This window comes from Zosterops lateralis, assembly GCF_965231275.1.
Source record: "Zosterops lateralis genome assembly, chromosome: 4".
In the NCBI taxonomy this organism is placed as follows: domain Eukaryota; kingdom Metazoa; phylum Chordata; class Aves; order Passeriformes; family Zosteropidae; genus Zosterops; species Zosterops lateralis.
The window spans coordinates 70,548,280-70,571,415 of NC_139765.1; the positions used below are offsets into that span (position 1 = coordinate 70,548,280).

Sequence of the window (23,136 nt, forward strand, 5' to 3'; positions counted from 1 at the left end):
CTTGTGGTCTTGTGAATAAAAATAATCTTTATAATCTTATCTGTGGTGGCCTGAGCTACGTGACAAGCTCTTTTCCTCCCAGCTCTCTGCTGAAACAGAGGACTTACCTGAGCAGCAAAACTCTGCTGATCAGTGGAGAAAGTCAAGGAGCAACAGATATCCAGCACCACCTTTTCCTCCTACATCTTCCTTAATTCTCAAAATGTCTTTGTTCTTTTTTTCCTCCACCACTTCCCAGATACCCACTGAGTTTTCGCAGCACCTCCCTTCCTTTTTTGCCTCATTCTCTTGCTAACATCTCATGTTAATCATCTAAATTATAATGCTAGTTATGTTGGGATTTTTTTTCTCATAACCCCCAGTTTTGTCTGTGCCTGGATGTCTTTCTCCCTTGCTGGGTCTCTGTTCTCACTCTCCCCTTCTCTACCTCTCCCTACTTTGGGTCTGTTCCTTGCAGAATCTGCACTATTTTTTTTCTTAGAATCATTCGGCAAACTGATTTCCCAAAGCTGATCTGGCTAATTCCTCTCACAAACCATAACCGTTTTTTCTGACCTTTAAGAGGTGTAAATGCTGAGTTACAGGTTTTTTTTCATGCCATCTGTTTTTGTAGCCATGAGCCACCTGAAGTTACCACTCCTTCCATTACAACTGACTGTACTTTCCAGTCATTCCTAGATAAAAACTCACCTTTTATGATAAAATCTTTGTGGCTGTTACCTGTGCTGAGGTTTGCTGCCTGAAAGCAAAGGGCTGCATGAAAGATTGAGCTGGAGGACTGCAGAAAACATCCCTCATCTCTGTGTCCATCAGTAAAATAGCTTTGGAATTAAATAGTTAGACCAAGCAAGAAATTGAAGCAGATATTGGCAAGCAAATCTCTTCACCTCAAAAGAACAGACCTCATATTTAGTAAGGAAAGGATAAAATTTCATTTTGGGAATTCTTTCCAGGCAACATAATAAATGTTTTACCAGCCCAGATGACTGCAGGGTTCAGGCAGTTATGTATCTCCAGACATCTTGGTAAAAGGTGAAATATTGGGGTCTAAGATTTTCAGACAGATTTTTCAGGAGTGAAATTCTCTAAGTCTTTCTGAGGGCTTTGGCATGAGCTTTTCCTATTACACTGTTAAATATGGAAGATGATTTGATCCTAAACAAAGGCAGTAAATATCTGTGGAGCACAAAGCAGCCCCGGGGTGAGCAGAGCATTTTACCCACAGCAGTTGCTTCAGAAAACATCCTTCTTCTCCATGCCCTGTTGCATTTGGATTTGAGAAGTAATCTCCTGGCACAACCTCGCAGCTGGCAAAGCCTGCAGGAGGATTTGTCACCTGCATCACAAAGCTGCACAAAATCTCTCATGGAAAGAGCAAAAGGAGCTTTATCAGGAGAAAGGTGGCAGACTGATGGATACAGCCATAGCAGCAGTTAAAAATGTATTGCATATATTCTTTAGCTTGCCTGTTAAGAAGGTTTAATTCCTTGAGGATTTATAAAGGACAAATAAATGCCCAGCATGTAATAATCATGATAGAATACCACAGATAGTTTAAGTCTGGTTTGTTTTTTTTTTTCTATAGTCTATCCCAATAAATTCTCTACTCACTAAAAGGAAATTATTTCTGTGGAAATGGCTGAAGAAAAACTACATACAATGTGATATTTCTTTGGTAATTTCCAGTTTTTCACTGGCATTTGGAAGAATTTCAGCATGTCACACCCAGACAATTTAGGAGCAAGGGAAACCTTTTCCAAACCTCCCAGCCTCATCCTCATGTTTTTTTTTTGATTTTATTTTTTTAATCAAGCTGTCCATCCTTCAGAACCTCAGCTGTAATTCAGAGAAATTGCACACATGCTTCCATCAAAAACAAATGCAGTGTGGCTTTATCCTCACTAACAGAGGACCTCTGAAAAGCCAAAAGGATAAGCCATGGAACCTTTTTTTTTATTTTGCAGGTAGAGCCCACAGATATTGCCTGAGAGATCCATTGTCATGCACTAGACTTCTATTCCACATCCATAGTCCCTCTCTAATACCTGTCCAGCCACAGATTTGGGGCTGAGTGCATGAACAAACCTATTAAAGCCCCCTCCTACTTCTACTGACCTCAGCTGTAGTGAAATGTGAAAGAGCTCTGGAGCCAGGAGCTCTGATGTGTCAAACCACTTCCTACGCACGGTGGCACGCTCCTCCACACCGAGCACTGAGTTTGGTTTCCTGGATAACAGACTAATACCTGAACAGAAAGCAGCCTTTGTTCTTCCCCCTGGAGCCAGCAAAACCATGATTTGCTGACCGAAGCCCTCACTGCACACATGGGTGTTGCTCTCAGACAGGATCAAATATGACAGATGCCTCCTCAGGCATTAATCATCTCCTTGGCTTAGTTGGCAACAGCTCATCATTTCTGAGAAACTTCTTCACTGTCCTCGGAGGTGTGGAGAAAAGATGTGGACAAGTCCCATGAAGCTCAAGTGGCTTTTGATGTGGCTCTTGTTTGGATTCATCAAGGGAAAGGACCCAGGTAAAAGACTCTTTTTGGCATTTGGGGAGGGAAAATCTTATTCAGGTTTTTTGGTAGCTGTTATAGGGTGTTCTCAACATCCTGACTCCTTTCAGCAGAGAAAGGATGTTAAGGAGCTTAAGGAATTTATTATTTTAAGGAAACGAGAGAAAGGGGTTCTGTGCCCACAAACTGGCAACTGGCAGAAAATCCAGAGCTTTAGAGGATATTTTTTGTCTGACTAATGTATGTATCCTCCAACCCATCATTGGAACAGTGGGCAGATCAAAGCAGCCTGAGGCAGCCCTTTGAATTTCCTTTTTCCATTTTGCTTGTAACTTCAGGAAACAAAAATAGACACTGAAATGCCAGTACCTCTGTAGGTAAAATTGATGGCAATGCTATTAGCTAAAAAATACCATCCATAAATTTGCTATGGGTTTTATGGATATGAAATATTTTTTCAGCCATGCCTCTCAATCAGCAGTGCCTATAAACTGTGAATGGAGACAGCTAGTCCAATTCAGCATAATTTTACACATTTATAAATGGTGACATTGCTTATTTGGCTTATTTATCATGACAAGTGTGTGCATTGAGAAATGGTCTGCTGACGCATTGGTGTATTTAAATTTAAACTTCTTTGTTCAAAGGCAGGGAAAAAAAATAATCTTCCATTCTCAAGAGCTCCATAAATGTGATATTTCCTTCTGTGTCTGATGATGGTGTCCAGGCTGAGAGGTATGAACAGGCACAGCCTAAGGCAGGTTCTCAGATATGCTGGGAACTGCAGATGGATCATCTTTAGCAGGGGTGGGAATTTTCCTCAGGGCTGGCCATCCCAAGGGAAGAGTTGCTAATGACTGAGCTCATGAATGCAAGAAGGACCTTCACAAACGTTGAAGCCCCAGGTGATTTTATTCTCATTATTTGGCCAGTGAATGCTGCCCCTTCTCCTTCATGGGGCGTTTTCACTGCCAGATGAGGCGCCAGAGCCCACGGGAAGGTTTTGGTGCTGCGTGCAGGAGCAGCCAGAGATGTGTCAGTGGGATCAGTTCTGGGATGAGTCAGGTTCCCCATACCACACTTTCTTTATTACTCTGCCTGGAACATGTGAAATTTCTTGCTGGCAAGTCTCGTTTATCAGAAATCTTTCTGGTTTTTTGGAAAAAAAATTGGGGGGATGTCAGAGCAGTTGCATTTTGTGCTATTTGATGTAATTTTATTCACCATTGAATGAATAAATGCACAGCATTGCATTCTCCACTGTATCTCTAAGGTCTTCTTTCCTCAGCTTCCTGTGCTTATTCTCAATGTCTCTCCCAATGTTTAAACATAATATTTTTATATACATTTGTAATTTCTCCCTGCAAATAATATGCTAAGGTAGAAACACCACCTTTTACCAATTTAAGGGGATTTAATCATGGAGATACTTAAGGCATTGTGGCTGTAAGACCTGTTGGTTTTAATTCCTTAGGGGGATCAACAAGGAGACCTGGGGACAGACATAAGCAAAGCAAAGAGAAAGGGGCTGAGTCAAAAGTGGTCAAAAATCAACCAGGTTTCAGCACATATAGTGCTTTTTTAATTATTTTTCCTCATTACTTTCAGCTTGTCCCAGCACTGCAAGTTCAGTTTTGTAAATAGATCCAGCCCTAGATGGTATTTGTTAAAATGCACCATCAGGAATAAATATAATTAGAGGGAAAAGGAAATAAAAAGCAGTTATTTTATAGAATAGTTTCACTGATAGTTCTCAAAGTGTTTTGAGAGAGCAAAGTCCTGGGGGACTGGGGAAGTTAAGGCATGGGATGACTACTCATTTAATAAAAATTAAACTACACCTTAGTACTAAAAAGAAGAGAAAAGCTGAAGAGAAATTTCACAGGAGATGGTTTTCCTGTGAAAAGCATCACATTTATCTCCTTTATTCTGCACAGAGCAGTGCCTGGAAGCTTCAGGCATGAGTGAAGCCTGAAGTGAGGGTCAAACACAAGGTAAAAGCTGGGCTGCACTCCTACAACCTTTCCATCTTGCTGTTCATCATACAGAGATACACTGAATAGATTAGCTTAACTTGAATAGAAATAACTTAAACCTGAAAAGAATTAAAACTCATAAAAGAAAGAAAATTGATTCAAGTGAATTTGATTCGCACAAGATGGGTACCAGCTCTCAGTCATTTAAATGAGAGGAATTTCTTACCCATTATAATTGCATATTAGTGCTGGCCCCCATGGATTTGAAGTGCAATGCAGAATACATTAAAGTTGTCAAACATGGACAAGTGCTTCTTGTAAGGTCAACTAGAGAGCAAATACCTTTATAAACCTTTCAGCTACAGTGGCCTTCAGCTACAAAGGGCTCAGTATACAGCTGCGATTTAAAAAATGTAAAAAGGTGTTTAACAAGTGTGATCCTACTGAGGGAAAGCAGATATTACAGACAGAGATCCTGCAGTACCTGCTTTTTCAACTGGAGGAATTGTTTATCCATCTCATCAGAGGTGAGATGTTATGTCCTTTTTCCTTTTATTGCAGAAAAAATCCACTCTTTATCTACATCTAGAAAGCCACTGCTTGTGACTTTGCTCACTGTTACCTTCAGAGTGTTGTTATTTTGCTCTCTGTACCCCCTCGATGTTCAGCTTTGTCAGCCCTGTTTCCCTTGTTGCATTAATGCTATCTTCAAAGCCCAGCTCCTGGATATTTTCTACTCACAGATTCCATTCCCTGACCGTGGTCCTGAATTTGGGAACAACGTGGCTCACTGAGTCTGTGCTGCATCTCTCCAATGCTTCCCCAAACCCCACATTTCTAAAGTCCTTCCATGACTTTCCTCACTTGACTCCCTGTTCCTCAGCCCTGCCAAGGGAGCAGAACTCTGTCATCTGCTGCTTTTTCTTGATGTTCTTCATTTTTAAAATTGTAAGCCCTCACATAAAGAGTATATAATCCTCTCTATGTGGAAAAATACTTCATTCATGACATCAGAAGAATCATTGCCAGGTGCAGAAAATTTCCATCTCACTCTTGAGATCTTCAGGGCAAAGCTCCATAATCATGCTAAGTCCCTAAGTCAGGTGAGATGAGTCCTTAGGGCACATTTGAAATCAAAATTTCCTCACTAGACCTTTTTTTTCCCCACTTTCCCAAGACTGGGACACACACTTGTCAGACCATTCAGTTTTTTTCAGAGAGGATATCCTCTACTGCCCTTTCAGTCCTACAAACTGCAAGGCTGAGAAAGTTCCAGACAAAGGCAAGAATCTGTATCTCTGCTGGTTTTTTGTTTCCTTTTACATGAAAATATCAAAGAAATGTGTGTTACTGAGGTTGTCTATTTAAGCAAAAAATTTCACACACCAAAACAAAGCTTTCACCTGTGAAATTCTCAAAACTTTGCTCTGTGTTCTGCTACAAAACCACGTGCTGTGGTTGCACTCAGAGAGTTTGAGCTCTGTGGCTTTACCACGGAACCAAGGATGTTACAAACACCCAGAAACAAAAACAAGTGTTCCCCTTTCTTCACATAGTACACTTTCTACACAGAGCACTTTTCCCAGGATAGTTTTCCTCCCTCTTTCCTAATATTCTCTCTTCTAATTCCACATTTTGTGTCCCAGTCCTCATCCCAGCCTCCCTGCTAGGGCAGGTGTGAGAACTATCAGTGCATCAGGTAAACCACTCTGATTATCAGTGTGAGCATGCAAGAACGTTCTGCCACCACTGCAGCTGATAAAAAGAAAGAAGCACCTTAAAGCTTTGCTTTGGAGAAGGTAAATTGGATGTATGCTGTGCTCTAGTGAGGTTTGCCCAGTTCCACTTCTCACAGAAGGAGCTAAGAAGGCATATTCCTGAAGGGAAATTATACTCAGCATGAGAAAGCTTAGTCCACTGTGCAGCCTGAGAAAGTCCACTGTGCAGCCTGCTCTAGCCTTGCTGTATATAGATTTTTTTTTGCATTAGATTCCACTGCCTAGGTCAATGGCAAACAGCTGGTCAGCAAGATTAAGCCAAGAGGTAAAAGTGCATTTCTCCCAAACTCAGTTTTTTATGGTCCTAGAGCTCCTAGCAGTTCATATTCCACTTTATTTTACACTGTTTTTCAAACAGAGACATCTCAGAGCAAACTCAGCAGGGACTGAACTGCCACATCCTTAGAACAGGATATTCTTCTTCTCCACTGATGGGAATATACAAACCCACCTCCATCCCCCTAAAGCTGGTCTCTCCTCCATTGCTGTTTGTATTAAAACTTGTGCCTGGTCATTTTATCTGCACTGTATTTCTGTCACTTACACTGCAGACTCACTACTACTCAAATTATTTTTTAAGATAGTCTCTCTATAATCTAAGATACAGCTAATTATAATCTCACAGGCAAATTACAATGTACAAGTTGAGGTCTGTACCCCAACCCCACATCTGTGATCTATTCCCATCTAACAAATTCACATAAGCAATAAATTACATTAATATGAGAAAGAATCCTGCAGAGGTGAGTCTTGCTTTTTAAAGGATCCTTTGGGAATAAGTTTTGAAGTTAGAAAAAGTTCATTACCATTTCAGTCCTGTTGTCGGTATCAGTTCCTTCACTTTGCCTGTATCAGTTTCATCTTCATGCACCATTTAGAGAGCCCAGTTTCACACAGCACATAAATCCCCAGGGCTGATTTAGCTTTTCAGGCACAGCTGGGAAAATATCTTAATTTTGGCCTGGTTTGATTTGTTGCTGTCTCTGGGAAGAAGTGCTCTTCATCTCTAAACAGAGCAGGTGTGCGCAATGCCTCGTTTCTCCCACTGCTTCTGCCCAAAACTTCAGAGCATCCAGTTTTCTACCAATCCCATCCTACTGCCTTTTCAGTAAGGGGAAAATCATCCTTTTTTTGCACCTTGCTGCTTTAAGTTGACATCAGAATAATGTCAGCGCTGGTGACACACAGCCACGTGACAGGGGAAGTTCTGACTTTAGGCTATTGTGGCGTGACTCACTGTCTGTGTTTTACCTAGCACTAAAAATACATGTTAGGAATTTTCCCCACTCACTCCTTGTGGACTGAAGGTGTTGTTTCAAAGCCTCATCTACCACTGCTCTGCCAACTCAGACGTGGAAGAGAAACAGGAGGGAGGGTTTCATGAAGCCTGGTACTGCCAGCACACCCACCAAGAGCAGTTTTGTGGTTGGGTGAGTAACATACTCGAGTGGGAAACGTGAGGGAGGAAACCTGAAAGAACTGATGTTGATTTAGATGAGGGGTTTCTTTCCCTCCAGTATCTCCTGTGTGATATATGACAGCTCGTGTGGAAATCCCAAATACCCGGAGACATCTCAAATGGCATCAGACACCCCAGCTCACACCTACCTGTTGGCTCAGATGACAAGGCTTGCAGGTCTCAAAAAACTTTTCAAACTTAATTTAGGGTGCACTCCAGCAGAACCAATAATAACTTTTTAATTTTTATGTTTCATGGCTGTCTTTTGTGTCAACACACAAGTCTCCTTCTAATTCCGAGGGTTTCTCTCCATCCACTCCATTACAATAATTGAAACCACCTCCAGAATTTCCACAAATGCTGTAGGCACCAAAAATACATGAATATGGGGAGAAACAGAAAATCCCATCTGCCTTAGGAGAGCTAAGTGTTCTCATAATTCTGCAACTGGCAGAAGGGCTAAATCCCTGTGAACACAATTACCAACCTTTCTGGCCCATTTAGGACCTCTGAGTGCAGAGAAATGGAGTCCCAGGACAATTTTGGGGTGGGGGAAATGAGAATAGTTGATAGGGGCTGATGGATTTTGTGAATGAAGGAAAGAGAGAACAGTGGACATCAGGATAGAAAGAGAAGGAAATAGTGGCACACAACACCTTGTCATGGGGACGAAAAATTGGAATATTTTTTGCAGAGGGAAAATGAGGAGGCAAACAAAACATCAAGACATCTCAAGGTAATGTGAGGGCAATATTTCAAACCAGTAAAAGCAGGAGTGAAACCTTGGAGCAGCTGTGGAGGGATGCAGAATCCAAGGAAAGCTGGGATGTGTAAAACTAGATCACCACAGGCTGTGAGGCAGGTTATGCCCACATGTGCTGGCCTTTAAGAGATTGATATTTTTGTATCAGACCAACTCAAACAAGTTGATAGACTAATTACCCACAAGGTGCAAAACAGCCAAAAAAAACCCCCAAAAAAACCCCAAAACAAAGGTAATCTTCCCTAAAATTGTAAAAAGTCAGAAATCTAGTGAAGGAAAAAATCTTGCCATTCCCTGCTTTCTGGATACTTCACATCCTTTGGCTACTTTACCACTCACACAGCAAAGATGTTGATTTTTTTTAGAGGCAAACCATGCAATTTCCTTGGGCACAAAGATGGAATGAAGTTTTAAGCACAATTCACTCCAGAGGTCAGTATGGTCCAGACCTCACCAGGACTGTGTCCTCTCTGCAGTCTTCCCAAACTATTCCAGGAGGTGCCATGACATGAAACCAAAAAAAAGACTTGGAGATGCTGGAACAGGTCCAGAGAAGGGCAGTGGAGCTGGGAAAGGGTCTGGAGCACAGGTCTGATGAGGAGAGGCTGAGGGATCTGGGGGAGCTCAGCCTGGAGAAAAGGAGGCTCAGGGATGACCTTTTCACCCCCTACAACTGCCTGGCAGGAGGGTGATGGGTTACATGCTGAGTGCATACTTTTTCTACCTGGGTTGCAGTGTAGGATGTACATAAAGTATTTATTCTATCACCATCTTCATGAACTGTTGAAACCAGGTGGGCTAGTGTTTTCCCAAGCCCCCTGCCTTTTCTGCTAATGGCCCATTAACGCCTTTGGGGTGTTTTCTGCTAATGACTTCTGGGGTGTCTTCTGCTAATGGCCCATGAGTCACAGGTAACTCCCTCCAGGGGTTATCTCTGTTAATGGGCCATCAAGGACACATTTCACACTTCTCATGCTATTGTGAGGTGCTCTGCCCAGGGGGAGGAGCCAAGCATTCTCACCTGGATATAAGCTGGGATTTGGGACAGTGCAGTGGGACTTACCCACTGGATTCCCAGAGGAGCAGAGCTACCAGACCTCTCTACAGGATCACTGCTTCAGGAAGAGCACCTCATCTGGACTGCTTCCACCATCCTGCTCAGGTTGTATTCTGACCCTGTCAGTGATTCTTTGTGTTATTGCATTTATTTTATTTTTACCTTTTTACCTTTCTTCTCATTAAATTATATCTCTGACTTGGAGCCTCTCACTCGTTTTGTTTTCAAACCACAACAAAGAGTAAAAAACCACATAAAGAGAAGCACTTCTGAAGGTATATAAGATACTTTGAGATAATTAAGAGCAATCGTGGCAAAGGGTATTTTGCAATATCCGTATTCATACATAGCTTTGCCCAGTGTGAGAACTGGTGCAACAATAAACCCAAAACCTGATGACTTTGATATCAAACACACTGGTGAGGAGCTCTGCTATGGGAGGAGAAGCCAGCATTTTAAAAGGTTATGATGGTTGCAGAAAAGAAGGTTCTTGAGAACGGGAACAAAATATTTTAGCTGACAATGAAGCTGTTGAAAGTCAAAGGGAGGCAGGCACAAGGTCACAACGAGACCTGGGAAATTCATCTTCCAAAATTCATTCTGGATCAGAGAAAGAAATATGGTTGTAAAGAAGATACTGCAGTTATTTAGATGTGAGAAGACAAGAATTTGAGCAACATGGATGAAATTAAAAGTCTGGATCCAAGGAAGGTTGTGGGAGATCCAGCTGCAATGTGGATGTTCACCATGTCCCAAGTGCACCATTTCTGCACAATCTCTGTTTGATGTGTGCAAGTTCAGAAGAACCCAACATCTGATCATCAATTAAAAGAATGTTTGCCCTTTATGATGGGTAGGTTAAATGTTGTGGGTTTTCTTAAGAAGAGACTAATGAATTGTAGGTTTGAGTGCCTTGTGCTGAGATTCAGATCTGCGATCTGCTTCAAAGAGGCTTTTGAAGTCTTGAGGGAAACAAGCCCTTAGCTTTCAGGGAAAGTGAGAGTACATGATCTCAACTTGCTGCTGATCTGATAACTCTTTAATTTTAATCACCCTGACAGTCTGTGGTAAACCATGTGGTTAACTATTTAGGGTGCAGTCGCTTCTCTCAAAGCCACAGTCTGATTTGTAGTTTACATGGCGAATCCTTTGATAGCACAAAGGGGATTAAAATACCCTTTATGCAGATTAGCTGTTAAACTGCTCACATGCTTTTTGTTGTCGCCTTCTTCAAACTTTGTGACTTTTTCTAAACAGCAAGACAATGTAAAGTAAAAAGGGTTAGAAATTATCAAAGGGCTGAGAGTCGCAGATTGAGTTGCTGTTGGTCTTTCAAGGAGAAGGCTCTTTGGGAGTCAAGGGCAGACACAAGATGATGAACAGCTATCAGGGACTCAAGGGCCTTTTGGAGTCATTCCTGCTGGTTGCTAAGGCTGCATTAATTATGGCTGCAGAAAATGTGAGGATATGATGGCTAAGAAGTGTCATTCCTGATAGAAATGTCACTCCTGATAGAAATGTCACTCCTGATAGCTATTACTGTTGTGCATAAAGGACCACGGATCGTGCACCCAAAGATTCAGACTGCCAGTCCTGGTACAACCAGACTATCTAATCCTTTAATTTCTCAGCCTTTAGGCCTTAAATAGTCATTAATTAGTGCCTTTATCACCTTCTGTGTCCCCAGCTCAGGTTGAGCAGGCTTTTCAAGTGCTCTGAAATGATCTAACTTAATTCATTCCAACTGATTGAGAAGTATATTTAGATATGATTTGCTGATGACACAACACTTCACGTCCTTGTTTTGGGACAAGTTATATTTAGGTTTGCAAACTTATTTCACAGTAAGCTGCTCTTTGGTGTCCTCAGACAGAACTGAGAGTTCTACACCCGTTCCCAATGTTTGCTTATAGATGATTGCAACTTTTAAGTGCTTACTTTTGCCTATTGTGCCTCACTCCATATAGACTGAGGGCTGCACACTCTGGTGCTGGTAGCTGCTCTCCAAAACAGTTGTGTACAGCTTCATTAAGAAAATATTGATAATGTTTCATATTGTCCATCTGCTGGACATGTCTGGTATTGAGAACAGGGAAGCCCTTGATGCATAAAGTAAACTGCCAGGCTATCCTGATTGTCAGGCTTTCTATTTGCAGTGAAATGCCCAAAACTTCCAAGGACTGAATTTGCTGATGTTACTGCTGAAATGTATCCACAAGGGACCAAACTGTACTATGAGTGTGACCCTGGATATTATAGAGAGGCTGGTGTATACGCAGGAATTCAGTGTAAGGAGCAAGAGCAGGGTGCTGCTTGGAATTACCAACAATTTAAATGTAAGGGTGAGTGAGTGTTGTTTTCTTTCTATACATAGAGGTGTTTCTCCAAAGTGTTACTTGGTATAAAACAAATCTGGGCATTAACAAAAGATATTTTTGTGTTTATTTTTCTGTGTTAGAACTTGAAATGCTTCTATCCAACCTCTAAAAGCTTGGGTGTTCTGGCACTTTTTTTCTGATATTTGTCCTGCTGTAACTCAACAAATGTAGCTTCTCCACAGCCAATGAAACATGGTTGTCAATGGCTCCCACAACAGAGTTAGAACTGACACAGAAGCCAGAAAGAGAACCCCAGGGGCAAGAAGACTTTTCAGAGTCCAAACAAAAAGGTAACTAAGAGCTCATTCAATACTGTAATGCTTTTCCTGCTGATTTCCATAGAAATAGTGTAAAAATGGTGAGTAATTTTTAATTATTTTGCAGACAGAGGGAAAGAAATTATTTCTGTAATATCTTGGCTGAATAAGTGATATGGTGTAAGCAAATGGGTATTTTATATCCTAACAAGAATTAGAAAGGCTTGTCTATATTTTCTCAGAACACAAGATTTTCAAGAACAGGAGCAGTGTCCAAAATCTGTCAGCTTTAACCGTGCGCTGCCTTGTGCTCCCACAGGTTTCTGTGGTCCTCCCAAGGCTATTCCACATGCCTACATAAGGCTGCCCGATCAGTATTACACGGGACAAGTCTTACATTTCAAATGCCAGGCAGGTTATGATAAGAGACCTCCGACCTTTGGCAACAGGACATGCAAGAAGGAAAATAAGAAAGTCTTCTGGACCCCCCTCGATATGATATGCACCAATGACAGCAGCCAGTGGCCAACACAGACTGTGGGGACAGGTAAGATGGTTGTGATTTCACCACAACAATGTCCTGACCTGCTCATGTGGGCTTCCAGACCCCCAACAGTCATGGGGAGAGTGGAAGCTTCAAAAAAGTTTACTAAAGAAGCCCTGCCACTGAGGGGAAGAAAGAGCTCCCTTTCACAGAAAGGGCTTTAAACGAAGGCAAATCCTTCCTTACCCTCAGATTTGGCCAACAGTTTAAATTTAAGGATTCACTCTGCCCTGCAAGTTCTATTGATGGCATATCAGATGTATTTATATAGAAATGAATTGTTTACTAAGAGTAATGAACAGGAGGTAACAGACAAAAGATCTTCAACAGAATTACTTATTACACAGTATAAAACAAAAAGAACTACAAGTAGATTATAGTATAACATAAAACAGTGCACTGTATCAAGATACCTATATTTAAGCCAACAAAAGAAATAGTAGTGGTTAGGAGTCAAATGGAACTTACCACTGAAACGATGATAATGTATACAGACAGATTCCTTCACTTAATTCCCTGGGATGTAACTATAAAATAGGTGTCCCTACTCATGGGAGAAACTTCACACATTTCCAGGAAAATATACAGATTTCTGCTTTGTGAAAGTTTGCTGTGGCTTTTATAGCTGTAAAATAAATGACTGTCAGGGAGAAATTCAGCCTATTTTGCCATTCCAGCCCTTGTGACCATACCAGACCACTGCACACACAGTTTCAGCCTCAGCCCAGGACTTTCTCCCCTATTTCATAGATCTAGTTCCCTGTGGTGCCTGGTTCAGGGTGTTCCCAGTACAGAAGTCAGAATTTGCTGTCTGGTCTTTCCTTTTCCATCATGACACTATTGAAAACTTCACTTGATGGTATCAGGATAAAAGCACTTCTTGCTGTGATGGATATAACCCATCAACAAACTAGTCCTAAAAAATAATACAGCCTATTGAAATTACACATATTAAAAAACTACAAATATTTTTTAATTTTTAAATTTGGATTGTGAAAAACATGGGACTGGATAACAGAAGAAGTCCCCTCAGCATTTAATTCAACAAAACAGTAATTCCAGTTTCCTGCAAAATTCTCTTGTTCCTCAGCAAGGTCAGGTCCTTGCAAATAGAGCACCAAATATTTATTCCTCTAAAGTGTTGCCTTTGTATTTGTTATGATGTGATGTCTGTAATGAGGCTGGAACTTTCTCAGTTCTCCTTCAGCATTCAGCACAAAGAAATTGATCAAGAAACCACTATTACAGGATGTCTCATTAAAAATCTGTTCATATCTCAGACTGGGGCAAGTTCAGAGCTTCCTTTTCAGGATAATAGAGAAATTCAATTAATATCTTGCACCAGGGAAGTTTTAGTTTACATTTCTGGGCAAAACCATGTCTTGGTTGAAACCATGTTTCCAAGAACTAACTTGACAGCTTGAAAGTCATCCTTCCAGTCTCATATGAAGTAAAGATCTTAGATGGATCCCATTCCAGTTCACTTCATGCCCACCATTAGCAGGTATCAGGTCAGCAGATATGTTGGTATCCAGGTAGGAAAGATCTACTGATGGCCAAGAAACAAACATGGCATTTTTAAAGTGTTCTGTGCAGTGAGCTGTCAGACTCTGCTTTAGTGCTGGAATGAGCTGGCCCTTTGCCTGACTCTGTCCTCATCACTGCTCTGGTGTTCTTCATCAGAAGAGCAAATTGATACAAAAATCAAGAATTTCTCTCTCTTCATAGATTTGACTCTTCTGTCCTCTTCTTCCTCATCAGAGGCACAGCCAGTGACAGGTATGCTGTTTTATTAAAGACTTCATCACCAGGAGCACTTAGTTGGTCTTTCAGTTTGTTCTATTCCAAAGAGGTTCATTTCTGTTAGAAGAGCAACTAAATACACTGCAAGACAGATCTATATCCATGTATTGTGTGAGAAGTCAGTAAAGACAGTATAAACAGATTCTTTAAGCACTTAAGCCTTTATAAAGAAGTTTTCAAAGATTTGAAAGGAATGTAAAAGAAAACAGATCAACTAAAAGTCTGGGTTTTAAATGAAGTAAGTTTAATATTCTTCTCTGAGACTTTCTGCAAATTCAGCGAATCACTTCAACTGGAAAAAAGAAAAAAAAAAGATAAATAAAAAGAAAAAAAGGTAAACATTTAAATGCTAAGTTTCTTTCATATTTTCAAAGGAATAAAAAAATATGGGCAAATAGAACATTTCTTCACTTCTATACCAGTGCATTTAGATCAGTCTGAAGAGATTTTCTTCTCCCCCTTCACCATTTTCCACTCAGCCATTAGCTGATGAAATAGAAATTGTGTCTTGCTGTGCATATGTTCAAGACTTTGCACAAGGGTCATTGATTCCAGTTGGAGTCTGTCAAAACCTGTGGTGCACATTATGGTGAGAAGGAATAATGGAGTGAGCTGAAGGAAGGGAAGGAGGAGTTTTGCAAACTACTCCAGAGACCACAAAATCAGTAGTCCCTTGTTATTTGACTGTAGTCATTTTCTGTTTGCCCAGATTCCCTCTGGCTGGGTCCTGAGAGCAATGGGGAAACATGGAAAAATTCCTGTCTCTGGGCAGAGGGGCAAGATGAAACCCTATCCCTAATCTTGCCTGTTTCTCCCGGCTGGGGTAAATGCAATAATTAAGATAACTCCAGGTGCTAACCATACTGATTTTCATGTTTTACAGCTATCTGGTTTGTTCTGCTTGTCATTCCCACTGCCTTTATGTGACTCACCAAGCAGACCATAAGGTAAGTGGGACAGAATGGAGAAAATGTGAAATCTAACAAAAAAATCACTAGAGGTGGAAGAGTTATCAACTGGATCAGCCTCTCCCTATTGCTCTGCCTAGATTTCTGGACATCTTCTTTGGTGTTAAATATGACCCTGGATTTTGGGATTGTCTGATTCAGCCATTAAACACCAGCACAAGAAAAGGAGGAATCAGAGCTTTTGAAATAATAATAAAAAAAAATATCCCAGAACAAGCTGCCCAGAGAGGTTGCGGACTTCTTATCCCTGGAAGTGTCCAAGGCCAGGTTGAATAGCGCTTGGAGCAACCTGGGATAGTGGAACATCCCCATGGCAGGGGGATGGAATGAGATGGACTTTAAGATCCCTTCCAATCCAAATCATTCTGTGATTCTGTAATTCTAAAAAGCAGTCTTTGTCCCAGCCATTGTGGAACTGAGAATGGCAGTTCAAATAATGGGTGGGAGATTAATTCTGTGGGGAAATAGAGGTTAATTATGCAAATATATTGTTTCAGATAGATTATGCAATCAGTCTTTTTCTCTCTGGCCAAATTGTGGGAAGTTTGGGGGAGCATCTGCCACCACAACCACGTAATTCTGTTTCCTTCATCCCCCTGATTTCAGAGTTGTGTCATGACAACTTTATACTTCAGATTTATTTCAGTCTGGCCTCCTCCCTGTTTCTGTTACTACACTGAGATGCACCAAGCCCATTTCTGTTCACAGGCTCCCCAGCCTAGTTAAGCCAAGATGTCCTTATTTAACATTTGGGAATTCTCTTCTCCTCTCTCTTTGCTAATCCTTGTGCCTGTTTCTCTTCCTGTTCCTTACTAATTACTCACACTTCTTAGCTGAATGGGGATTTTTCTTGAAAAGTGAGAAGGGAGGATCGCATGAAATCACATCAAAAGTAGGCTTTTGTCAATTTGTGGCTGGATAAAGCCATATGAAGTGTAAACAATGCTTTGAAACATGCTTTAGTGAAGATAGTCAGCCATGGTGCAGCTTGCCTGGACCATTGTAGGATTTCTGAAAATATGCTTTGTGAAAAAGTGTCAAGAATAATCTACATTATACTGGCTCTGTGGTGGAACAAAAGTGAAATAGCCAATGCCAGATGAAATAGTAACTGACAAATGAAAGAGTAACTGAGATCCTAAATGGTGTCTTCTGCAAAAATTACTCTGTTGTTTCTCATAGTAAATGTAGAAGAATCCATTGAAAATCTGTTTTCTTCCCACCTGTAGTAAAGTCTTTTTCTTGTTATAGGGAAGACTTGTCAGGGAATTGCGGCATTCAGATGCAAACTCCTGAAATTAATGACCTGCCATAGAAGAAACCAGACTGTACCAGTGACTCCATGACCAGCAGTGGCAAATGAAGAGGAAGTCTGGACACTCAAATCCAATGTGTGAAGGAGGCAGAAGATGTCACAGCTTAACTCTTATGGGGACAGCATTACTTTCCACCTACAGAGTGCTGGTAGGAGGTCTGCACCCCATCACTGACAGATGGGGAAAGAGCCCTGCCTGAAGCTGCTTCCCAAACCCACTTCTCCTCCTACCATGCAACAGATGTATTTCTAATATAACTGCAGCCCCTCCCAAGCCACCAGGAGTACATATGGACCATTCTCTCAAGCACATTAAATGTTGCCATCATTACTTCAGCCCACACACCACCCTCCCCACAAACAGAGCAGCTTTGCTGGACGCCTGATGTCCCCCTGCCTCTTCCACACCCAGGTGGGTCTAGTGCAGGCACACTTTTCTCCTCAAATTGTTCCCCTTGGAAATAAAACTCCTTCACCCCCTGCACTGCAGCTGAAAATGACTGGACTCCCTTATGGTTCACTATATGCATGCATTCCTCATCACTGCCCTCTTCCCAATTATTTTGGATTAGTGCTTTTTGTGACAGTTCCTACATCATTCCTCCAGCTCAGACAAGGATGCTGCAGATAGTGGCAGCTTAATTTGACAATTCCTTTCATGGCTGCAGAGTGTGAGAGAGCCCAGCACAAAGGCATCTGAGGACAGGCTCAAGCACACATAATACTTGACATATTCTTGTATTGTTGGGAATTTGTGAGGTCTGGATATTCTTCTGCCTTGTTTTACCCACGCTCAGCTGGGTAAAATGGTTTCAGCTGACTGAATGCAAATATCTGTGTCTGAGGCAGGCAGAGGGGAGGAACAAGTCCCTTTGGAGAGCAGTTCATCCTACCCTATTGCCTATATATATAATAATAATAAAAAAATCTATTGCGTAAAATATATATATTATTATTATTATGTGAATATGTATTTATTTATACACACACAGAGATATAGCTATTTATGTATATATACAGGTCAAATGACTCAGGGTCATGGCCTGCTTCTTTGCATTGACTTTAACAATGCCCAGATTGACCAGAATAACTACAGATGCTTAGATGGCATATGACAAAAGCCAAATGGGATAGATCCCTGCCTTATAATTCAGAAGACATGAGGAGGTTTTGGTCTAGTTTTCTATTTCAAGGTAGAGTGTATGTGTCATTGCTTTACTGGTTAGTATTCCTGTTGAGTTATTCTGACTCTATAGCCTTGATATTTATATTTCCCATGGCTTTTTTTATTCCTGTTGGAATAAGACTTATTCGTACCATGTATCTTATCCTGTGAACCCTCAGTAAGTTCATGGATAACGTCAAGTATGCTGGGAATGTTCATCTGCTGGAAGGTAGGAAGGGTCTGCAGAAGGATCTGGACAGGCTGGATCAATGGTGGGAGGCCAATGGAATGAGGTGCAACAAGACCAAGTGCTGGGTGCTGCTTTTCAGCCACAATAACCCCAGGCAGTGCTACAGCCTGGGGCAAAGTGGCTGGAAAGTGTCCCAGGGAGTGCTGGTGACAGCAGCTGAATATGGGTCAGCTGTGCCCAGGTGGCCAAGAAGGCCAATGGCATTGATAAAAATAAAATTTAAAATGTTTATCCTATAATAAGCCACCTCAGTGGCACGTGGCACCTTTCCTCCCAGACCACCTTAAAAACAAAGAACCCGTTCCCATCAAAGAACTCCCAAGCACCGCGCCCCCACCCCAGGTCAGAGATGGGGCAAGGGAGCCGCAGCGGAGCCGCCCGCCTCAACGGAGCTCCAGCCGCAAAGCAGTCGGCCGTCTGGCACGGGGGAGTCCCGACCCCCGCCGCCGCCGCCGCCGCCGGAGCGGAGGGGAGAGGAGCCGGCCGCTTCCCCCCCCAGGCTCAGCACAAAGAGTTCCAGCTGAGGAGCAGCTTGACTGCAGTCAGCTGCCGCCGGTTCAGCGCGGAGAAACCCCAGCCACCCCCGCCCGCAGCCGCGGAGCAGCCTCTCCCCAGCCCCAGCCGTTCCCCGTGCCGGAGCGGAGAAAAGAGCCCCGGCCGCCCGGCCGCCCGCAGCCACCACGCGGTCAGCCGCCTCGGCCAGATGAAGCGTCCCCGAGCCGGCCGGACCGCTGCCCCGCTTCAAGAGAAAAACCCCACACCCGCCACGTTCCACCTCCCACCGCACAAGCCCCGGCCCAAACCCCTGCAAACGTTGCCGCCGCTGTGAAGCAGCATGAGACCCCGAAACGCCATTACTGCAGCAGGACCAGCACGCAGCCGCAAAGAGCTCCAAGCGCCCGCCCCGGCTAATCCCGCATGCAAATTAAAGACTCCGAGAGCGTCTCGGGATGAAATCTAACGTAAAAAAAACCCTTATCAAATAAAAACCAAGTAAAATTAAAACGGATAAGAACTAATGCTCAGCCGTGTGGACCCTAGAGAATCAGAAGAGCTAATTTCTCCGGTTTTGCTTACTAGCCGTAAGTTAAAAAGACCAAACCAGAGATGAGACCACAGGAGAAAACAAAGAACTGTCAGGACTCTGGGATTGTTCCCAGCGAGGGTCGGTCCTCCAACTCTGTTGAATTGCTTGCAGCAGAGCTGAAAAGGACCCTCCTCCTCCACGGCGACCACGGGCAGCCAAAAACCCCTCGAGCGAATATTAATAAGAGCTGATTAATAAAGGCGTTTATGGAGATTAATATTTTCTCCGCCCATTTTTATTCATAACAGCATCATGGCTTGTAACAGCACTAGTGTGGTCAGCAGGACCAGGGCAGGAATTGTCCCTCTGTACTTGGCACAGGTGAAGTCACATCTCAAGTCCTATGTCCAGTTTTGGGCCCCTCAGTTCATGAAAGACATTGAGGTGCTGGAGTGAGTCAGGAGAAGGACAATTAAGCTAATGAAGGGTCTGCTGGGCAAGTCCTGTGAGGAGTGGCTGAGGGAGCTGGGTTTGTCTATCCCAGAAAAAAAAAAGGCTCAGGAGAGACTTTGTGGCTCTCTGCAAATCTGGTGAGGGTCTGTCACTTCTCCCAGGCCAACAGCGACAGGATGAGAGGACACAGCCTTGAGCTGCACCAGGGGAGGTTCAAATTGGACCTCATGAAGAATTTCTTCACCAAAAGGGTTGTTAAGCATTGGAATGGGCTGCCCAGGGAGGTGTGGAATCATCATCCCTGAAAGTGTTCAAGAAATGACTGGACATGGCACAAGGTGGTCAAAGATTGGACTCAGTCATTTTGGAGGTCTTTTCCAACCTAACTGATTCTGTGATTCTGTTACATGGCCCTTCACTCTGAATTGAAAGGAGAGTTTGAAGAGAAAAGTACAGGCAGAAAGGGTAAACAGGAAGCCATTTCCTCTTCAGGTGTCCCTTTTCTTCTGAGAAGGTCCACAGGCTTGGATGGCAGTGAGGAGACAAACCCTGAAGAGGTCAGTGTTGTTAGAAGTGAGGGGATTATCCATTCACACAGGCAGTGGGTATTCAAAGAGAAACTCTCAATTTGATAGTGCTGTCCCTTAGATTACTTTGAAACATGAAAACTCAACTTGGTTTCAAAACAGGGCTTTTATGTTCAATTTGAAAGTACCTGTCAGTTTAATGTGTGCTTTGCAAACAGAGATATGTTCTAAGACTAGTTCTCAGATTTCCATTTTATGAGTTTACCTGCCATACAATGCTTTCATATAGAAAATTCTGGCACCACCAGTGGCACTGAGAAATTTTTACATGCATTATGTTAGGAGCACTCCTGTTGAGCAGGAACTGTGTCCTGGAGTGATCTGTGATACTCACTGCAGTTCATGGGGCTAAAGATGGGCAGTTTGGATTCTCTGTCTGCAGCCATATTCCAGGGTATACACTGAGACAGCTGGGGGTGTTCAACCTGGAGAACAGATGACTCCATAGATACCTTGGAGCCCCTTCCAGTGCCTCCAGGTGCTCCAGGAGAGCTAGAGAGGGACTTTGGACATGAACATGAAATGACAGGACATGGAGGAATGGCTTCTCACTGCCAGGGGGCAGGATTAGATGTTAGGGGTACACCAAATGGGTTTGGTGGTTATTGTATACAGGGAGAGTAACTTCACAGGATCCCATCCAGGTGCACAACAGATAAGCAGTTCCTCAGAAATCAAAGGTGGTTTAATCTTATAAAACTTTCAATAGGTGTAGCCTTTGTATCCAGAGGCTAAGATGGTTAAGCAAACATCTAATATTCACCTGTTTTCTTAATCTGACTTTGGATGTGAAAATAACATGTGAAAATAAACGTTTGGGTTTTGATAAATTTAACTTCCCTTTCTTCTAATAAGTCCCAGCAAGATAAAGCACTTAGATTAGTGAAAATAGTAAATTTTTACCTTTTTCTAGATTAGCATTTAATTTAAGACCGGAAATCTCCAGCAGGACCTCCTATGAGACTCGGGAATGACGCTCATGTCTTTGGTCATCATTTCCCAGAAAAAAGCCTCTCCCTGCAGGGTGAGATGAAGAGAAATGTATTTTCCCTGAATGAGCAGCTGGAGATTGGCCTGGTAGCACCAAAAACACACCATGTTTCATCCAGAACCACACACAGTACATTTGCTGCCTACATGAGAGAGATCTGGTAACTCCCATGTGTCCAATCCAGCAGATGGGGATGGCATCTCCTTTGCCCAGGGGATGGCAAAGCACCAGGAAGCAGTTCCCAGGCTGCCTTCCCAATGAACAAAGATACTCCTGGGTGGACCAAAGGAGTTTTGCCCAGCATAGGCCAGGTTATGCCATTGTCTTAATTTTCTTGGTTCCTTCTCTTCCAGAACATCATTTGACAACTGGTTTATTTAATGCAATCTGAACCCTTGTTGTTATTGGAAAAAGGCTGAGCAAGCTGCATTATCCAACACTTAGCAGTGAAGTGAGTTTAACTCCCAGCATCTCTTCAAAGCTTCCATCAAAAAATAATTTTTCTTTAGTGTCTAAAATTCTTGTGATATCCTGGAGCCCAGAGCTGTCCCCAAATAGGTACAGACACAGAGCAAACTGAAAAATTGCCCTGCTATGTCAGTGCAGCTGCATCTTCCCAGGGAACAGAGGTGCTTCCCACCCCACCGTGGGCATGGGCCAGCTCTGGGCTCAGCAAAGGGCTGCATCCCTATTCCCCATTCACACCAGGCTCAGCAGAAAACACAGGCAATCCCACATGAAATGTGTCTGACTGCATGCCTGTGCAGCTGGGGCAGCCCTCTGCTCAGCTGAAAGCTGGGCTGCTGTGAGAAGCACCTTTAATACCTGTGGGAAGGCAGCAGTCAGGCTGATGTTTGCTTTGTTTTCCAAGTATTTCACCTGCCTGCTGTGGAAGGCAAGGCCATTTCTACCAAAGTGGCAGAGGACTCTCAAATGCCTCTGCTGCAGTCTGAGACAGGTTTTTTGTTGTGGGTGGTTTTTTTTTTTTTTTTTTTTTTTTTTTTTTTTTTTTTTTCTTTTTTTCTTTTTGTAATAGCACCAGGAAGGAAGATGTGTGGGATTTCCCAAACACAGCACCTGTGTTTGTCTGGAGTACTTTTGCACTGTCTTGGCAGGGGTTTTGGTATTCACAGTCCTCCCCCTCTCTTCTAATTAAAATGATTGATGTTAGTTCTCAAGGTGATTTGGCCTAAGTTTTTCCCCAGGAATAAATGAAGCAAATGCAATAAATGTAAACTCTGTTGTGATGACAGCACTGGAGAAAGGGGATTTTGAAGTGACTCAGATGCTTCCGATCTCTGTTGGGCTTCCTAGGTGTTTCACAAGCTTGCTGTGGAGGGAAGGGCTTTTCTGGGTACTGCTAGGGGTAAAGTTCCTGGGAAGAGCCTGGGAAGTTGATAAAGGAGGAAGTGATGGAGATGATCAAGAACCCAGTGGTTCCAGAGCCTGGAAAGTGGCTGCAGTGGAGCATGGAATGAGTGATGGTGAGGATGAGTGTGGTCTCAAGCCCCAGCCGGTGCAAAGAGGTGGGTGGGCGAGTCAGAGGGAACCCCCTGAGGTACAGCAGAGGTGTCTGCAGAGGTGCCTCAGCCAGAAATCACACTGATGCTTTTATTCCATCAAGGTCTGTGTCAGCATTTGATCCTAGGAGAAAAAATCCATGCAGGCAGAGGACCTGGGGTTGCAGGAACTGTCCAGCACAGAGGAGCTAATGTGCTCATTTTGTACACCTAAAAAGCAAACCCTTGGCCTAGGTGTCTGTGCAGCCCAGCTGGCACAAGGCAGGGTTCCTGCTGCTCTGGCAGCTGGAGGCAGCAGGAGCAGAAGTCCATGGTGCTCCCAGGCAG

General features: G+C 42.9%; 1 protein-coding gene across 4 annotated transcripts; it reads left to right on the forward strand.

The window, feature by feature from the left end:
• Positions 1-2,187: 2,187 nt before the first annotated feature.
• LOC310908783 (uncharacterized protein) lies at positions 2,188-17,670 on the forward strand. Of its 4 annotated transcripts, none has more exons than XM_083860145.1 (7): positions 2,188-2,533; positions 11,708-11,893; positions 12,112-12,219; positions 12,506-12,733; positions 14,459-14,509; positions 15,417-15,480; positions 16,753-17,670. In XM_083860145.1, the coding sequence occupies exons 1-6, from the start codon at positions 2,458-2,460 to the stop codon at positions 15,458-15,460; spliced, it is 693 nt and encodes a 230-aa protein (XP_083716271.1). In that variant the 5' UTR covers positions 2,188-2,457; the 3' UTR covers positions 15,461-15,480; positions 16,753-17,670. The 4 variants fall into 4 exon arrangements, with proteins under 4 accessions (XP_083716271.1, XP_083716272.1, XP_083716273.1 ...); XM_083860146.1 differs by having other exon boundaries at positions 11,708-11,887; XM_083860147.1 differs by lacking the exon at positions 14,459-14,509.
• The last annotated feature ends 5,466 nt before the right edge of the window (positions 17,671-23,136 follow it).